The sequence below is a fragment of the Nematocida minor genome, assembly GCF_024244105.1.
Source record: "Nematocida minor strain JUm1510 chromosome Unknown 7764, whole genome shotgun sequence".
Lineage (NCBI taxonomy): Eukaryota > Fungi > Microsporidia > Nematocida > Nematocida minor.
In genome coordinates this window covers 23,549-36,393 of record NW_026250390.1, presented here as the reverse complement: position 1 = coordinate 36,393, position 12,845 = coordinate 23,549, and the positions used below count along the sequence as shown (strand labels likewise).

The following is a 12,845-nucleotide window of genomic DNA, read 5'->3' as shown; positions in this document are numbered from 1 at the left end:
CTTTGCTGAAATTAAATTTTAAATTGGCACTGTGTTTCGACTCTCCAAATTAGAATTTCGTGGGCTGTATAATAATAAAATTATTATTAATATTGAGTTATGACAGAATTGAGAGAGGGCATGAAAATGTTTGCACAAGAGCTGTCTGTTCGGTGCTTATACGATCCGCTAGAGTTTCTGTTCAAGATAGATATAGCAGAAGAGTTCAACTACTCCACGAGCTCCTCCAAGCTGAGCAGAGCAATGAACCTGTTCTCGATGCGTGAGTACTACCAGGCATACTCTGTGCTGCTTTGTCCAGACGAAGACCCTGCAATCGCGTATAACTACTGCGGATGCTGCAGCAGTTCTGCGGTCTTTCTGCGAAACTATTCGGTTTGTATTCTTTCATCGATAAAGAATGTAAAAGAAGCAGGATTTACCGTGAATGGAGTAAAGTACAAAGACGAAAGTGTAAATAAGATACTCCAGAAAGTAGTAGCATCCTCTGGCACATCTCACACAGAAGGATCTATAAGTCTTTCAGATCCGTTTCTGCTCTATCTTCTGATTATCTCTAAAAAAGAGCACATCTCCCCAGAGAACTTCAAAAAAATGCTCTTCCTGCTCATAGAGACTCTTCCATACTTCTGGGACGTGTACAAGCTCCTGGCTGACATAATTACCATATCAGAATGTAACGAGGTGTTTGAAGCAATAAAGGACGAAAAGATGCGGCGGGTCTTTACTTTGTACATTGGATGCAAGAAGTCTATACTGCACCCGTCCCTGAAGAAGATCATAGAAGAGTACGAACAGCGCCCAGATGACATATCTGTGTATGAAGAGTCGCTGATTGTACTTGTCCTTGGGCACTACAAGAAGAACACAAAAGCACTGGAAATAATGGAAAGAGTGATGGAAAAAACACACGACTGGAACAACTTTGACCAGTTCTCAAACATTTTGTACTCCCTGAAAGACACAGAAAGACTCTCGAGCTTGCTTTTCAAAGTGTTTGATCACTTTGGAAATCTTCCCATCTACAACTACGTATCAGGCAATCTGCTGGCGCTAAAATCAGACCACATCAGCAGCATAGAAGAGTTTCAGAAGATACTGCACGATGACTTTACCGGAGAGTTCGATATTGCATATATATTTGTAGCACAGGAGTACTTCCATCTGAAGGACACGTGTTCTGCGATCAAAGCGTGCAACTTGGCCATAAAAAAGAATTACAATGACTATAGAGTGTGGCTCAGCATGGCACAGATATATTTCGCGATTGAAATGCACGAATATGCCCTGCACTTCTACAGAAAGTGTGCTGAGCTGTCGCCAAGCACTCCCTCGATATACGAAGGGCTTGGGCAGTGCTTCGAAAAGCTGAACAGAGAGGATGAGGCTATCAGATGCTACAAAAAGTGTGTAGAGCAGGGGAGCATGAAAGCGCTGTGCCTCCTTGGAGATTTGTTTTTCAGACAGAATAATCAAGAGTTTAAGAAACAATACATGGAGTACATACGAATATCCTTTTCAAACTCAGAGGATGCTGAAAGCCCCGACATAAACATGAAAACATTGGAGCGACTAATTGAGTCGCTAGAGCCCTCTGTGGACTCCAGCACTATTCTAGAATGGCGCAGATCCCTGACTATTCTTAAAAGTAAAATAGGCAACTAGTGTCAGTCAATAAATTATTAAAGAAAAATTGTTCAGGGTTTTGGAGAATGCATAAATAACAATGAGCATTCTGTTTCTTCAGTTGTTTTATAGCAATGGTTAGGAAGACCGTAAAATGAATGCATGCCACATTGAAAGAGCATTTTTTCAAGTTTTTTCATACAAATTCTGAGTAAATTTCCTGGTTCTAGCCCTGATGATCTTCTGATCAGTTGAAAGATGCCATAACACTCCTATCTCTGCTGCCACCATACCAAACAACCACTAGCTAAAGTATCTAAACCAGCCGTAGAGTGCAAATAAATTCTTTTAAATAAATAAGCAAATTAATAAAACGGAAAATGCAAATAAAATTGCTTCTTTATTATGCAGATGCATTTAAAAGATTCATTCTCTTTTTCATGAAAGGGTTTGTTCTGTCTTTTCTGTCTTCTGAAGATCTGGCTCTAACAATTCTTTGATGAACAGCACAAGAAATACAGTACTCTAGTTTGTAGTAGAACTTAGGGACTTCAAAGTCTTCATATACGGATGCCAACTTAATGTCATCAAAGGATGCATTGTCTATTACATTTCTTATATGGAATCTCTTTATTGCTTTGTCTTTTGGGCAGCATCTAAAACAATTTTCGCACCGAATGTTTCTTGTGTGGCCTCTGTTCATTTTGGCTCTTCCATTATTTCTTCTCTTTTTAGTCATTGCTGGGGTGAAAAATGAAAAAATTATTTGTAGCACTCATTTCAGCGGAAACTTAAAAAAGACAGAAGTGACCATGGCGGACAGGAATACGGCGACAAGAATGATGGGGCCCTGGACATCGTCGTACGGGCCTGCGTTTTTTTCCTTGATTTTTTTTGTTCTCCAGATGTATAAATATAAGGCATATATCGAGAATATGATGGAAACTATCACGAAGCACACCCCAGAGAGCGCGGCCTGGACATCCCCCAGCCCCATCAGAGCAGCTCCTATCCCCCCGATAAAAATGGCAAAGTGCAGCCACGAGAGAAAGGTTCTTTCGTTTGCAAAAAAAACTTTTGGCTCAATGCGCACGGGGACAGCAATGGGCTTATCGGAAGCTGCGTACGGGATGGCCTGTCCTGTGGTCTGTTTTAGCGCTGTGGGCTGGAAGAAGCTTTCCTGCGAGTTATTTTCTTCTGGCTTCATTGTTTTTTCTCTGTTTATATTTAGGTTTTGTATTTCATTCTGCCCTCTGTTTGGATTCTGTGCTGTTTGTTGTTCTGCGCAATCAAAGGTGGGGTGCTCTCTTTGGGAGTCTGCGCCCTGTCTCGGATCTGTTTCGTATATAAAATCTCCGCTTGAGCTGCTTGAGCTCCCTTGCTCTGCTGAAGTATTGGTACATTGGTATACATGCTCTGCCTGGGGAACTGTTTTGTGGTCTTTCATCCCTTGGATTATCTCCGTTATTTCGTCTTCTAAATGGGAAAGCTTTGGAATTGCAGTAGGGCTGTGCTCCAGATCAATTTGTCTTTTAATGGGGACAATTATTTGGTTGTACCAGTAGGGAATGGAGGGGACTGTGTCGTAGTGGACTGAGCACCCATGCAAATATTTTGAAAATTTATCTACAGGCATTACTAGCGGGCTGTTCATTAGCTCTAGGATCCAGTCTTTCTCGTTTCCCTCTTCTAGCTTAACTTCTAAAATAGCGTACGGAAAAGATTTGCCGCATTCTCCATTCCACATGGCCAATTTCGTGTCCAGAGATATTCGGATGGAAGAGTCTTCGGGAAACTGGAAGGCAGTTCTGCTGTACACGGTCTTGACAACGGGCTTTAGCGACAAATCTCTTATTAGATCAATCACCTCCTGATATAGATTAAATGCCTCTGCGTCCGAGTTAATTGTTTTAATCTCTTCCCAGATGTCAACTCCGCTGGAGAGTTCGGGAATCAGTTTAGTGTGCACCAGAAATCTTTTCTTAGTGCTTCTCTCGCCTGTCCACCCATCTTCGTGCGTTTTCAGCTCCACATAGGATATGATTGACGACTCGCCGTAGCTTCTAATTCTAAGGGATTTGGCGCCCTGGTCTCTCCTAATTCTTTTATCATACAAGTAGAACTGATTGGTGTCGAAGTACACGCTGGAAATGAAGGACGAGATCTTTCCGCTCCCATCGTCCCCAAAAATGTACACGGGAAGATGGGGAATGATCATGCCAAACACTGTTTCAATGTTATCTAAGTCAATCCAAAACTTTTTTGTCCGCCGAACAAAACACGTATTTATCCTGGACACAGAGTGCAGCCCCTTCATTTCAATAAGGGCGTGCCCCATGCTGTAAATTACACTCTCTAAATTAATCATTTTCACCGACTCTCGCAGAGAGATCTTTTCCTCCACTGGGATGCTGAGGTTCTCTATTGTGTGCAAAATGACTCTTGTATCGTCTGCATGCTTTAAAATGGCTATGCACAGATCGTTATACTCTTTTTCTCTGTGTGCATCGGTACTTCGCAGTTTGTTTATTTCTCTGCTGAGTATAGACATCCTTACCGTGCTCTTGAATATGAAGTTGTTTAATATTTCTTCAGGCTCCATTCCTTGAAGACTCTTAGACATACATTTCGTTATTTTCTGCACTTTTATATGCTCAGTGTAACCTTGTTTCATATATATTTGATTTGCTACTTTGTTTCTTTCGTTTTATTTCTGCAAGAGATGGCTTGTTTTCAGTGATGGAAGGGGCCTTTGGTGCGATTCAAAATAAAAAGTGTAAAAATCCAAAGGCATTCTTTATAGCTCGCACAGACTTAAACAACGCTTTATGTTTGGTTTAAATTTTAAAAAATTTAGAGGAATAAATAATAAACAGCACACAGGGATTTATTAGCAGATTCAAGTGCGCATGGTCATCAGCACAGCCAACACAAGAAGCACATACCCTGTCTGCAGCTCTCTATAATCTCTTTTGTTTCAGCTTTCTCTGCTGTAGTTTTACAAGTTATTAACACAGCTCGAGAATGTAGAATAGATTCTTATCTGAAACCTCTGCAAAAACAAAACTCTGTCTCCTTCTATCTAGATTAAGAAGAGATCTTTTTTACTTGCAGAACTAATCTGTGCCACTATGGGAGGTGGATGAGAGCTTGAACTTCTGAAGCGATTTCCCAAACACTCCGCATATATTCTGGGCACTCGCATACTCTTCTGCATCTATCAGCGTTATGGCACTGGATGTTTTTCCAAACCTGCCGCCTCTTCCTATCCTGTGCAGGTATTCCTCTGAAGAGAACGGAAGATCGTAGTTGATAACCAGATTTACATGCGCAGCATCTATTCCTCTCGACGACAAGTCTGTGGACACAAGTATTCTGAACTTCCCGCTGAGAAACTCGCCCATCTTTTTGTTTCTCTCTGTCTGCTCTAAAGATCCATGCAGCACAGCGACAGGAAATTCGTGCATCAGCAGCTTTTTTCCTATCTCTATTACAGTTTCCTTTCTGTTCGCAAATATAACGGCCTGCGATATGGAAATGTTTGCTAAAATGTTGCAAACTGCATTGAATTTCTCTTTTTGCGCGGTCTTGACATAAAACTGCGATATTTTTGAAAGAGCAAGTTTCTCCTGTGGGACTAAAAACATTTTTGGACTGTCCAAAAACAGCTTCAACATTTCCGTTACCTCATTTGGCAGAGTGGCACTCACAAAGACAAACTGCGGCTCCTGCGGTTTTATCCTATCAAAAAGAGACTTAACCTGCAGCTCAAATCCGTCGTCCAGTACTCTATCCGCCTCGTCCAGCACAATCATGTGCAAATTTGCAAATGACTTGGAAGACTCTCTGACGAGCTGCAGCAGTCTCCCAGGAGTCCCGAATAGAACAGCGCATGCAGCAAGCTCGCTGATGTTTTCTGCCACTTTCTTATCTTTTCCAACAGCACAGCACCCTTTTATCGGCATAAACTGCGACAAACCTTTAAATACAGCGAATGTCTGCATGGCAAGGTCTCTGGTGGGCGAGACAACAATCGCCTGTATGCCCTTCTTTGCTGTGTCTATTTTCTGGAGCATCCCAAGCAAAAATGTGGCAGTTTTTCCCGTTCCGTTTTTTGATTGCACGACCACACTGTCGCCGCTAGCTATCGATGGGATGGCGTCTTTTTGGATTTGCGAGGGGCTGCTGAATCCGTACGCAAATATTCCCTTCAAAACTTCTTCTTTTAAGCCAATATTTTCAAATTCAGAATGTGTTGCCATGAAAAATTTTCAAATTAGATTATGGTACATATGCCAGACAAAAAAACTTCGCATCGCTCGGCAAAAAACAGCGAAATTCCAGGATATCTGAAATGGAGGCATCTGACCAGCGGGCAGCGCGACAGTAGACTGCCCAGCTCGATTCTTTTTCTCATTCGGGTTATTACGCTGACAGACTCTGTCATTTCATTCAACACAGCCAAGCGGCTCACAAACTCTCTTGAGTCCGTCTGCAAGACTGTAGGACATCTCTGCAAGCAGCCTGTGGAGGAAATGCACTATCGCCAGATACTGCACATATTTGGAAAAATATACACATACGAGTCCTCGCAGTTTAAAAATAAAGTGAATCTTATTATTTCAAAAGTGGAAATAGAAAACAGGCTCATGCACTGCGAGAAAAAGGCCCTTGACTGGGTGCGCAGCAGGTACTCAGAGATGGACACAACAGAAATAGACTCAAAAATGGCTCTAGAGATAGACCATCTGTTAAAAAACGATGAAGAGTTCAAGTCCACTCTACTAACAGATGATGCCATCCCTCTTCTACATGCAGACACAAATACTACTCTTCCAAACATAGAACTAACACCCATTAGCATACCGAGTAAGGATGTAAGTGGAGAAAATGAAGAAAGACCAAAAATAACCGTTACAAAGAAAGCCCTGTCTATTCTGGATAGAATCAAGCAAAGAGCACAGGAGAGAAGAGAGCAATACATAAAAATGGAGCAGGAGAAAGAAAAAGAGGTAATAAAGGCAGCACATGCGATATTCACACTCGCCATCACCTCAAACAAGAAGTCTTTCCAGAAGGACTTCATAGAAAAGAAAGTGGCTATTTTTGCACATAAAACAATAACCATAGAAGATGTACTTAAACACCCTCTGACAAAAGAGCTGATAAAAATAAGAGAAACAGAAGACACAAAATATTTATTAGTTGATTTAGAGAAATATAAACACACACGTTTTGAATAAATACAACCAGATCACTTGATGTACAACACTTTGTAGTCCGCCCATATTATAGTTGCCAAAAAAAGCAGGTTAGCAACGACCGTTAAAACATGGAACACTTCGTGGTATCCAAATATCAATGGCCAGGGATCGGGCTTTCTAACTCCATACACTACGCCTCCAACTATGTAGACAAGGCCACCCATCGCACAGAGAAGCCCTAGAAACCTTTCCTTTATTATGTATACAGAAGGAATGAACATAGCAACTGACACACCGTGCACTATGTAGTATATGACATTGATGTAGCGCGGAACAGTTTGTATGAGAAAAACTTTCAGAATTCCAATTACGGCCAATAGATACGTTACCGGGAGCCACTTGAGTAGGTTTGTGGCTGTTGTCTTGTACAGCTCGTTCAGTGCAACTACAACACATGTCTGTGTTCCTGATATCAGCAAAAAGATCGAAGAGTGGTCCAGCTTTTGGAAAAACTTTTCTGCTCTTCTGGTTTTCCAATTGCTCATGTGGTACGTGCTGCTTACTCCGTACAAAATTAGCTGAGATGCAAAATAGATTGACAAATATATTTTACTAATGGACAGCGTAAACATCAAAATGACATAGAGACAGAGAGTGGTGTAGAAGGCTATCCTGTGCACTCTTCCTCTCCAGTATGGCTTGAGTTTGTTTTTGAAGTACCCAGATGATGAATCGGTGCAGTCGTCCGATGTAATTTCATCTAGCGCTGTGTTTTGTTGTGCTTCTTCTATTTTTTCTGTTTCTTTCCTCTTCAAAGGATCCTCAATCTCCATAAAAATTTAATAATCCTCTCATTAAATTAGCAACTTCTGCACGAAAATAAACAAAAAATCAATATGGAAGAAATTCTTTTATTGAACAAACACCATATTTATTTTCTTTTAAACACATACAGAACATAATTAGCCATAATTTGGATGCATAAAGAAGACTTATCACATTGCAATGGTCTAAATGAATTAATCTCTTGGTACTATCTATGATCTGGGAAAATGCTTACAAAGCGCATCGATGACATATTTAAGAGATAAAATCAGAAGCTAGCAGTTGCATTGAGAAAAACAGCTAAAAATAAAACACAATGGAAAATAGAGTAAGGAAAGCGATAGAATAGGTTAATAGTGGTCTAAGATATTATTTATTGTTGGTGCTTGCAGTTTTCCTACATATTACATAATAATTCCCATGGTCCTTTCCCGACTCAAGGATTTCCACAGGACACTTAGCAATAATGTCTTCAAGTTCGTTCGTTCTGAACAAGTGGTAGTATCTGTTTAGGTTGTTTGTGCTTTTCCACCCCACAAAAACATCATTTCCTGTGAGATTGTCGATCTTTTCTATGCCTGGGTTACTGATATTCGAAATACTCAAGAACTTTGACGGCTTGCTCTCTGGGGACTCGCTCCACACATAGATCATGCAGTGCCCTCCTGTCTTAAGAGACTCAATCATGTGCCGCACCGATGCTTCTCTCCGCTCGCTCGTGGACAGATGGTGTATGACAGCTATTGATATGCAGATGTCAAACACGCCTGCCCTAATAGGAAATACATCACCGAGATCGTGCCGAGCATACATCATTCCACTTTGTTTCTCCTTGGCGATGCCCAGAAGGCCTTTTGAATAGTCCAGGGACACGGTGCGCAGAGGATGCAGCGTGTTTCTGCCGTTTCCAGATCCGGCATCAAGTATCACATCGGTATTTTTCACATATTTGCTGTAGAAGTGCTCCACCTTCGGCCACATTTTGTATCTTGTTGCAGAGAACTCTTTTGAAGACTCTTCGTAGAAAGCATGAACGTGTTTTTTTTCGAAGTTTTTCATTCTTAAATATTCTTCGAATAGCCCAAGCCATGAAAATATTTTCTCTTTTATTGCTGCAGTGTAAGAAACAATCTTGCCGCATGCTGAGCTATCTCGTTCCCGGAGAGTGCAGCGTAAAGGTGCAGCTGAGAGATCTTCAGAAAGAAGACCTTGAGCTGATGGAGGCACAGAAGGACACAATTTGTTCGATGGACATGAACACAAACCAATTTATTTTGCCAGTTATTCTTGACGAAATAAAGAGACTGTGCACGATCGAAGGCGTTTCTCCAGATTTTTTTAACATATCTGCAGAAGAGCTTCAAAACATCCTAGATGGAGACTCATTGCAGTCTACGCTCTCTCAGGAGAGAATAACCGACTTTTTAAACATTTTATTTAGTGCAGAAATTGACAATGGATCCCTTGTGTGTGTGGCATGCAATGAAGTGTATCCCATCAACAACAACATAGTTGATTTTGTGCAGAAGGAAGATGTATAACATTGGCAGAACAAAAATAAACTAGAAGCGTTCTTTGCTATTGAGGTCTAATCTTTTATTTTGTGTAGCTAAAACACATTAACTACTTTTTGGTTTCATTTGGAAGAAGTACAGCTCACTATCTGTATCTTCTGGCATTTCCAATTACAGAGAGTGGTGAAAACTGAATCTTTGCTAAGACGTGTGCGTTCTTTTGGAAGAGCTTCTCTGCTATTCCTTCCGTAAGATCGCTTACTAGCCTAATCACGTACTTACCGTCCATTTTTGTTAGCTCTTTGTAAGTGATCCATTTGGGATCAGTATTTTGGCTCGATCCTCTTCTTCCTCCTATTGTGCGGGCTTTTGGCGGCTCTAATCGGCGAATCTGCACACTTGCTCCCGATCCTGCCAGGAATGCCACTCTCTGCTTCTGGGAGTACGATGTCTGCAACAGGTATCCCCCAAGGATGGCCATTTCTACTCGCACAGCCACATCTATCTCATCTATGCCTGGGTGCTGTGCTATCTTTGGCCTTATCTTCTCCAGTATTTTCCTGATTTGCTTTTTTGATTTTAGCGTATTTTCTAGATTCTTTTCATTCAGCCCGTGTGCATAGCAGAACTGTCTTTTGTTCTGTGTATTTTCAAAGTCTCTCACGATTAAATAGTACGACAGATGATCGCTGTGCTCCATTCCCAGATCAAACTTTTTCTTGTCAAATATCAAGTTGCCTGAAATGGCTGCTAGTGTGGTTATCTCTTCTTCTACGCCATACCTAATAGACTCAAGGAGAGTTTTTGCGTCTTTTGGCTCGAGCGGAAACTCAACCATCAGCCTTCCTTCTTCCGTGATGTTTCCGTTGGAGTCTATGGCTCCCAGGAAGTACAGCTGATTGAGCGCAACAATAACGGACTCTGGCAGTGGCGGCTCGATAAAATCAAAAGTGACAAGATTTTTAATCTCAAGACGCGCCATTTTCAAGATCAGAGAGGAGAGCTCGCCGCGCAGTATTTCGGGAATAGTAAACGGCTCCATTTTCTTGTATGTTTCTTCATCGTAGAGTCTGTAGCATATGCCAGACCGCACTCTTCCGGCTCTGCCTTTTCTCTGGTCTGCGCTTGATTTGGAAATGAGAAGCCGCAAAAGCATTTCTGACTGCATTTTAGAGTCGTATATCTTCTGTTTTGAATACCCGCAGTCGATCACATAAACAATGCTTTCTATTGTGATTGATGTCTCTGCTATGTTAGTCGCGAATATAACCTTTCTTCCTCCTTTTTTCTCGAATATTTCATTCTGTGCGTGCATTGGCAGCGAGGAGTACAGCGGAAGAGGAATGAGTTTTTTTTTCAAGTCTCTCTGTCTCTCCATTATCATCCGGCAGCTCTTCTCTATCTCGTCTTCTCCCGTGAGAAAGACTAGGATGTCTCCTTCAGGCTCGTTTTCGCTGATTTTTATCGAAGTTTCAATGGCTTTTTCAAGATACTCGCTTTTATCTGATGGAGCATATACCACCTCAATGGGATACGATCTGCTCTTTATGTGGAGGGTCTCTGCGCCTGGAAAATAGTCAAGGAACTTATCCGTGCTGAGCGTAGCGCTCATTATCACGACTTTCAGGTCTTCCCTTATTTGTATCGCATCTTTTACTAGCCCCAGCAACAAGTCGATATTTATTGTTCTCTCATGCACTTCGTCTATTATTATGGCTTTGTATTGAGAGACTTTTGGGTCATCGATAAAGTCTCTTAAGAGGGTTCCGTCTGTTACGTACCGTATTCTGGTGTTTTCTGATGTGCACTCTTCAAACCGCACACTGTACCCAACCAGCTGGCCCAGGGCCTGCCCCATCTCTTCAGAGACTCTTTTTGCAATGCTTATGGCAGCTATTCTCCTGGGCTGCGAGCAAATAACGGACTCACCGTACATTTCATACACGTATTTAGGCACCTGCGTGGTTTTGCCCGTGCCTGTCTCGCTGGAAAGAACAAGAACCTGGTTATTTCTGATTAGCTGCTGTATTTCGTTTTTTCTGTCTTCTATTGGCAGAGCCATTTTTTGTAAATTTTTTATGCATTTATTTTCTGGCAACTACACTTACAATATTCTGCAGAAATAAAAATGTAAATAAATATACAAAATACTGCTAGTTTCTAAAGTGTACAGAAGGCTTCTGTGCGAGAACACGAGAAAAGGTACTGGGCAAAGTATTTTTATTGTTGAAGAATATGTTCTTTTTTTGCCATCTTTAGTCCTAGTAGGTCTCCTATCTTATCAATCACAGAAAGAGCCCTGTCTAAATCTTCTTTTGTGTGGGCAACTGACAGACAGAACCTGACCCTACTGCTGATAACAGGCGTAGCGGGGTATCCTACAACCACCACTGCAATGTTCTCTTTAAGACACATCCGAGAAAATTCTGCTATTTTCCCGGGGTTGTACAGCATCAGAGAGACGACAGGCGAGTCTTTTTCTCCGATGACAATAAACCTCATTTTCAGAAGAGCGCTCCGAAAGTATCTTGACTTTGCTGATAGCTTCTGTATCTCGGCAATGCCCTCCTCTGTTTGCATTCTCTTAAGACACTCAAGGATCTGTGTCGCCACAACAGGCGGCATCTGCTCTCCTCTGTTTATTAGCTCTGATCGCTTTCTCAGCAAATTGATGATTTTTTTATTGGCTGCAATGTACCCCCCAGATGCCCCAAAGCTCTTCGTGAATGTCCCCATCAGAAGATCAATATCTTTGAAGTCCACGCCTAGATACTCGCAGACACCACGGCCTGTCTTTCCCATTGCGCCAATCGAATGCGCTTCGTCTATAAAGAGGTAGAAAGGATACTTTTTCTTCAGCTCGATTATTTCGTTTAGTTTCACACACTCTCCCTCCATGGAGTAGATCCCCTCGACAATCACCAGTATTCTGCCTATCGGTCTGTGTGTTCTGTCCTGTCCCTCGATTATCGCTTTTCGCAGGATCTTCTCGAGCATGGGAATGTCATTGTGCGCAAACCTCTCGACTTTGCACGGGCTGATTCTTGTCCCAAAAAAGATGCTAGAGTGGTTCAGCGAGTCTGCAATGATCAAATCGCCTTTACTCACCAAATACGGGATAGAGCATGCATTGGTGGCAAACCCCATGGGAAACACAATGGCGTCTTCTTTGTAGAGAAACCCTGATATTTCCTTTTCCAGCTTTTTTACAAGAGGACACGGAGGAAGAAACTTAACAGGCCCGCAGTATGCGATAGGGTGCTTGTGCAGTGCCTTTTTCGCTTCGTTGTTGTACTTCCCAGCGTATCCAAGGTAGTTGTACGATGCCAAATTCAGACACACTTTCGACTCTCCTGTGAGACTCATGTCTCCGTCTTTATTTCGGGCTCTGATCAGAACCTTAACATTTCTCCCGGGTATTCCCGTGATGGGCCTGTTCCAGCAGTCGCTTAGACGGCCGTACAGACGCCTTGTGTAGAAGCTCCCAGATGCTGTGAAAAGAGGCGGCCTTCCATCGCTTGCAAACATGTGCTTGTACAGCTTTGGGAAGATCATTTGTCCAACAAAGTCTCTTGCGTGGCCTAACACAATAACTATAAAGTACGAAAAGTATGTGGTGACTATTGTAAAAAAAGGGATGTATATGTCTGACATAGTATTGCACTAAACAAGAAAT

General features: G+C 41.9%; 10 protein-coding genes across 10 annotated transcripts; 3 read left to right on the top strand and 7 right to left on the bottom strand.

Annotated features, from left to right (window-relative positions):
• Window positions 1–99: 99 nt before the first annotated feature.
• On the top strand, window positions 100–1,665 carry NEMIN01_1364 (anaphase-promoting complex subunit 8; the record flags this gene model as incomplete). The annotated part of the gene is made up of 1 exon (XM_051477306.1): window positions 100–1,665. One exon carries the CDS (start codon window positions 100–102, stop codon window positions 1,663–1,665), a length of 1,566 nt encoding a protein of 521 aa, XP_051333266.1.
• A 364-nt stretch (window positions 1,666–2,029) lies between these two features.
• On the bottom strand, window positions 2,030–2,365 carry NEMIN01_1363 (small subunit ribosomal protein S26e; the record flags this gene model as incomplete). The annotated part of the gene is made up of 1 exon (XM_051477305.1): window positions 2,030–2,365. The coding sequence occupies one exon, from the start codon at window positions 2,363–2,365 to the stop codon at window positions 2,030–2,032; it is 336 nt and encodes a 111-aa protein (XP_051333265.1).
• A 36-nt stretch (window positions 2,366–2,401) lies between these two features.
• NEMIN01_1362 (uncharacterized protein) lies at window positions 2,402–4,249 on the bottom strand (the record flags this gene model as incomplete). The annotated part of the gene is made up of 1 exon (XM_051477304.1): window positions 2,402–4,249. The coding sequence occupies one exon, from the start codon at window positions 4,247–4,249 to the stop codon at window positions 2,402–2,404; it is 1,848 nt and encodes a 615-aa protein (XP_051333264.1).
• A 493-nt stretch (window positions 4,250–4,742) lies between these two features.
• NEMIN01_1361 (ATP-dependent RNA helicase) lies at window positions 4,743–5,888 on the bottom strand (the record flags this gene model as incomplete). The annotated part of the gene is made up of 1 exon (XM_051477303.1): window positions 4,743–5,888. One exon carries the CDS (start codon window positions 5,886–5,888, stop codon window positions 4,743–4,745), a length of 1,146 nt encoding a protein of 381 aa, XP_051333263.1.
• A 21-nt stretch (window positions 5,889–5,909) lies between these two features.
• NEMIN01_1360 (uncharacterized protein) lies at window positions 5,910–6,869 on the top strand (the record flags this gene model as incomplete). The annotated part of the gene is made up of 1 exon (XM_051477302.1): window positions 5,910–6,869. The coding sequence occupies one exon, from the start codon at window positions 5,910–5,912 to the stop codon at window positions 6,867–6,869; it is 960 nt and encodes a 319-aa protein (XP_051333262.1).
• Window positions 6,870–6,880: 11 nt separating this feature from the next.
• Window positions 6,881–7,663, bottom strand: NEMIN01_1359 (hemolysin III; the record flags this gene model as incomplete). The annotated part of the gene is made up of 1 exon (XM_051477301.1): window positions 6,881–7,663. The coding sequence occupies one exon, from the start codon at window positions 7,661–7,663 to the stop codon at window positions 6,881–6,883; it is 783 nt and encodes a 260-aa protein (XP_051333261.1).
• Window positions 7,664–8,024: 361 nt separating this feature from the next.
• NEMIN01_1358 (tRNA (uracil-5-)-methyltransferase TRM9) lies at window positions 8,025–8,714 on the bottom strand (the record flags this gene model as incomplete). Its single annotated transcript, XM_051477300.1, has 1 exon — window positions 8,025–8,714. The coding sequence occupies one exon, from the start codon at window positions 8,712–8,714 to the stop codon at window positions 8,025–8,027; it is 690 nt and encodes a 229-aa protein (XP_051333260.1).
• Window positions 8,715–8,794: 80 nt separating this feature from the next.
• NEMIN01_1357 (uncharacterized protein) lies at window positions 8,795–9,196 on the top strand (the record flags this gene model as incomplete). The annotated part of the gene is made up of 1 exon (XM_051477299.1): window positions 8,795–9,196. One exon carries the CDS (start codon window positions 8,795–8,797, stop codon window positions 9,194–9,196), a length of 402 nt encoding a protein of 133 aa, XP_051333259.1.
• A 118-nt stretch (window positions 9,197–9,314) lies between these two features.
• NEMIN01_1356 (pre-mRNA-splicing factor ATP-dependent RNA helicase DHX15/PRP43) lies at window positions 9,315–11,231 on the bottom strand (the record flags this gene model as incomplete). Its single annotated transcript, XM_051477298.1, has 1 exon — window positions 9,315–11,231. One exon carries the CDS (start codon window positions 11,229–11,231, stop codon window positions 9,315–9,317), a length of 1,917 nt encoding a protein of 638 aa, XP_051333258.1.
• Window positions 11,232–11,389: 158 nt separating this feature from the next.
• On the bottom strand, window positions 11,390–12,823 carry NEMIN01_1355 (serine palmitoyltransferase; the record flags this gene model as incomplete). Its single annotated transcript, XM_051477297.1, has 1 exon — window positions 11,390–12,823. The coding sequence occupies one exon, from the start codon at window positions 12,821–12,823 to the stop codon at window positions 11,390–11,392; it is 1,434 nt and encodes a 477-aa protein (XP_051333257.1).
• Between the last annotated feature and the right edge of the window lie 22 nt (window positions 12,824–12,845).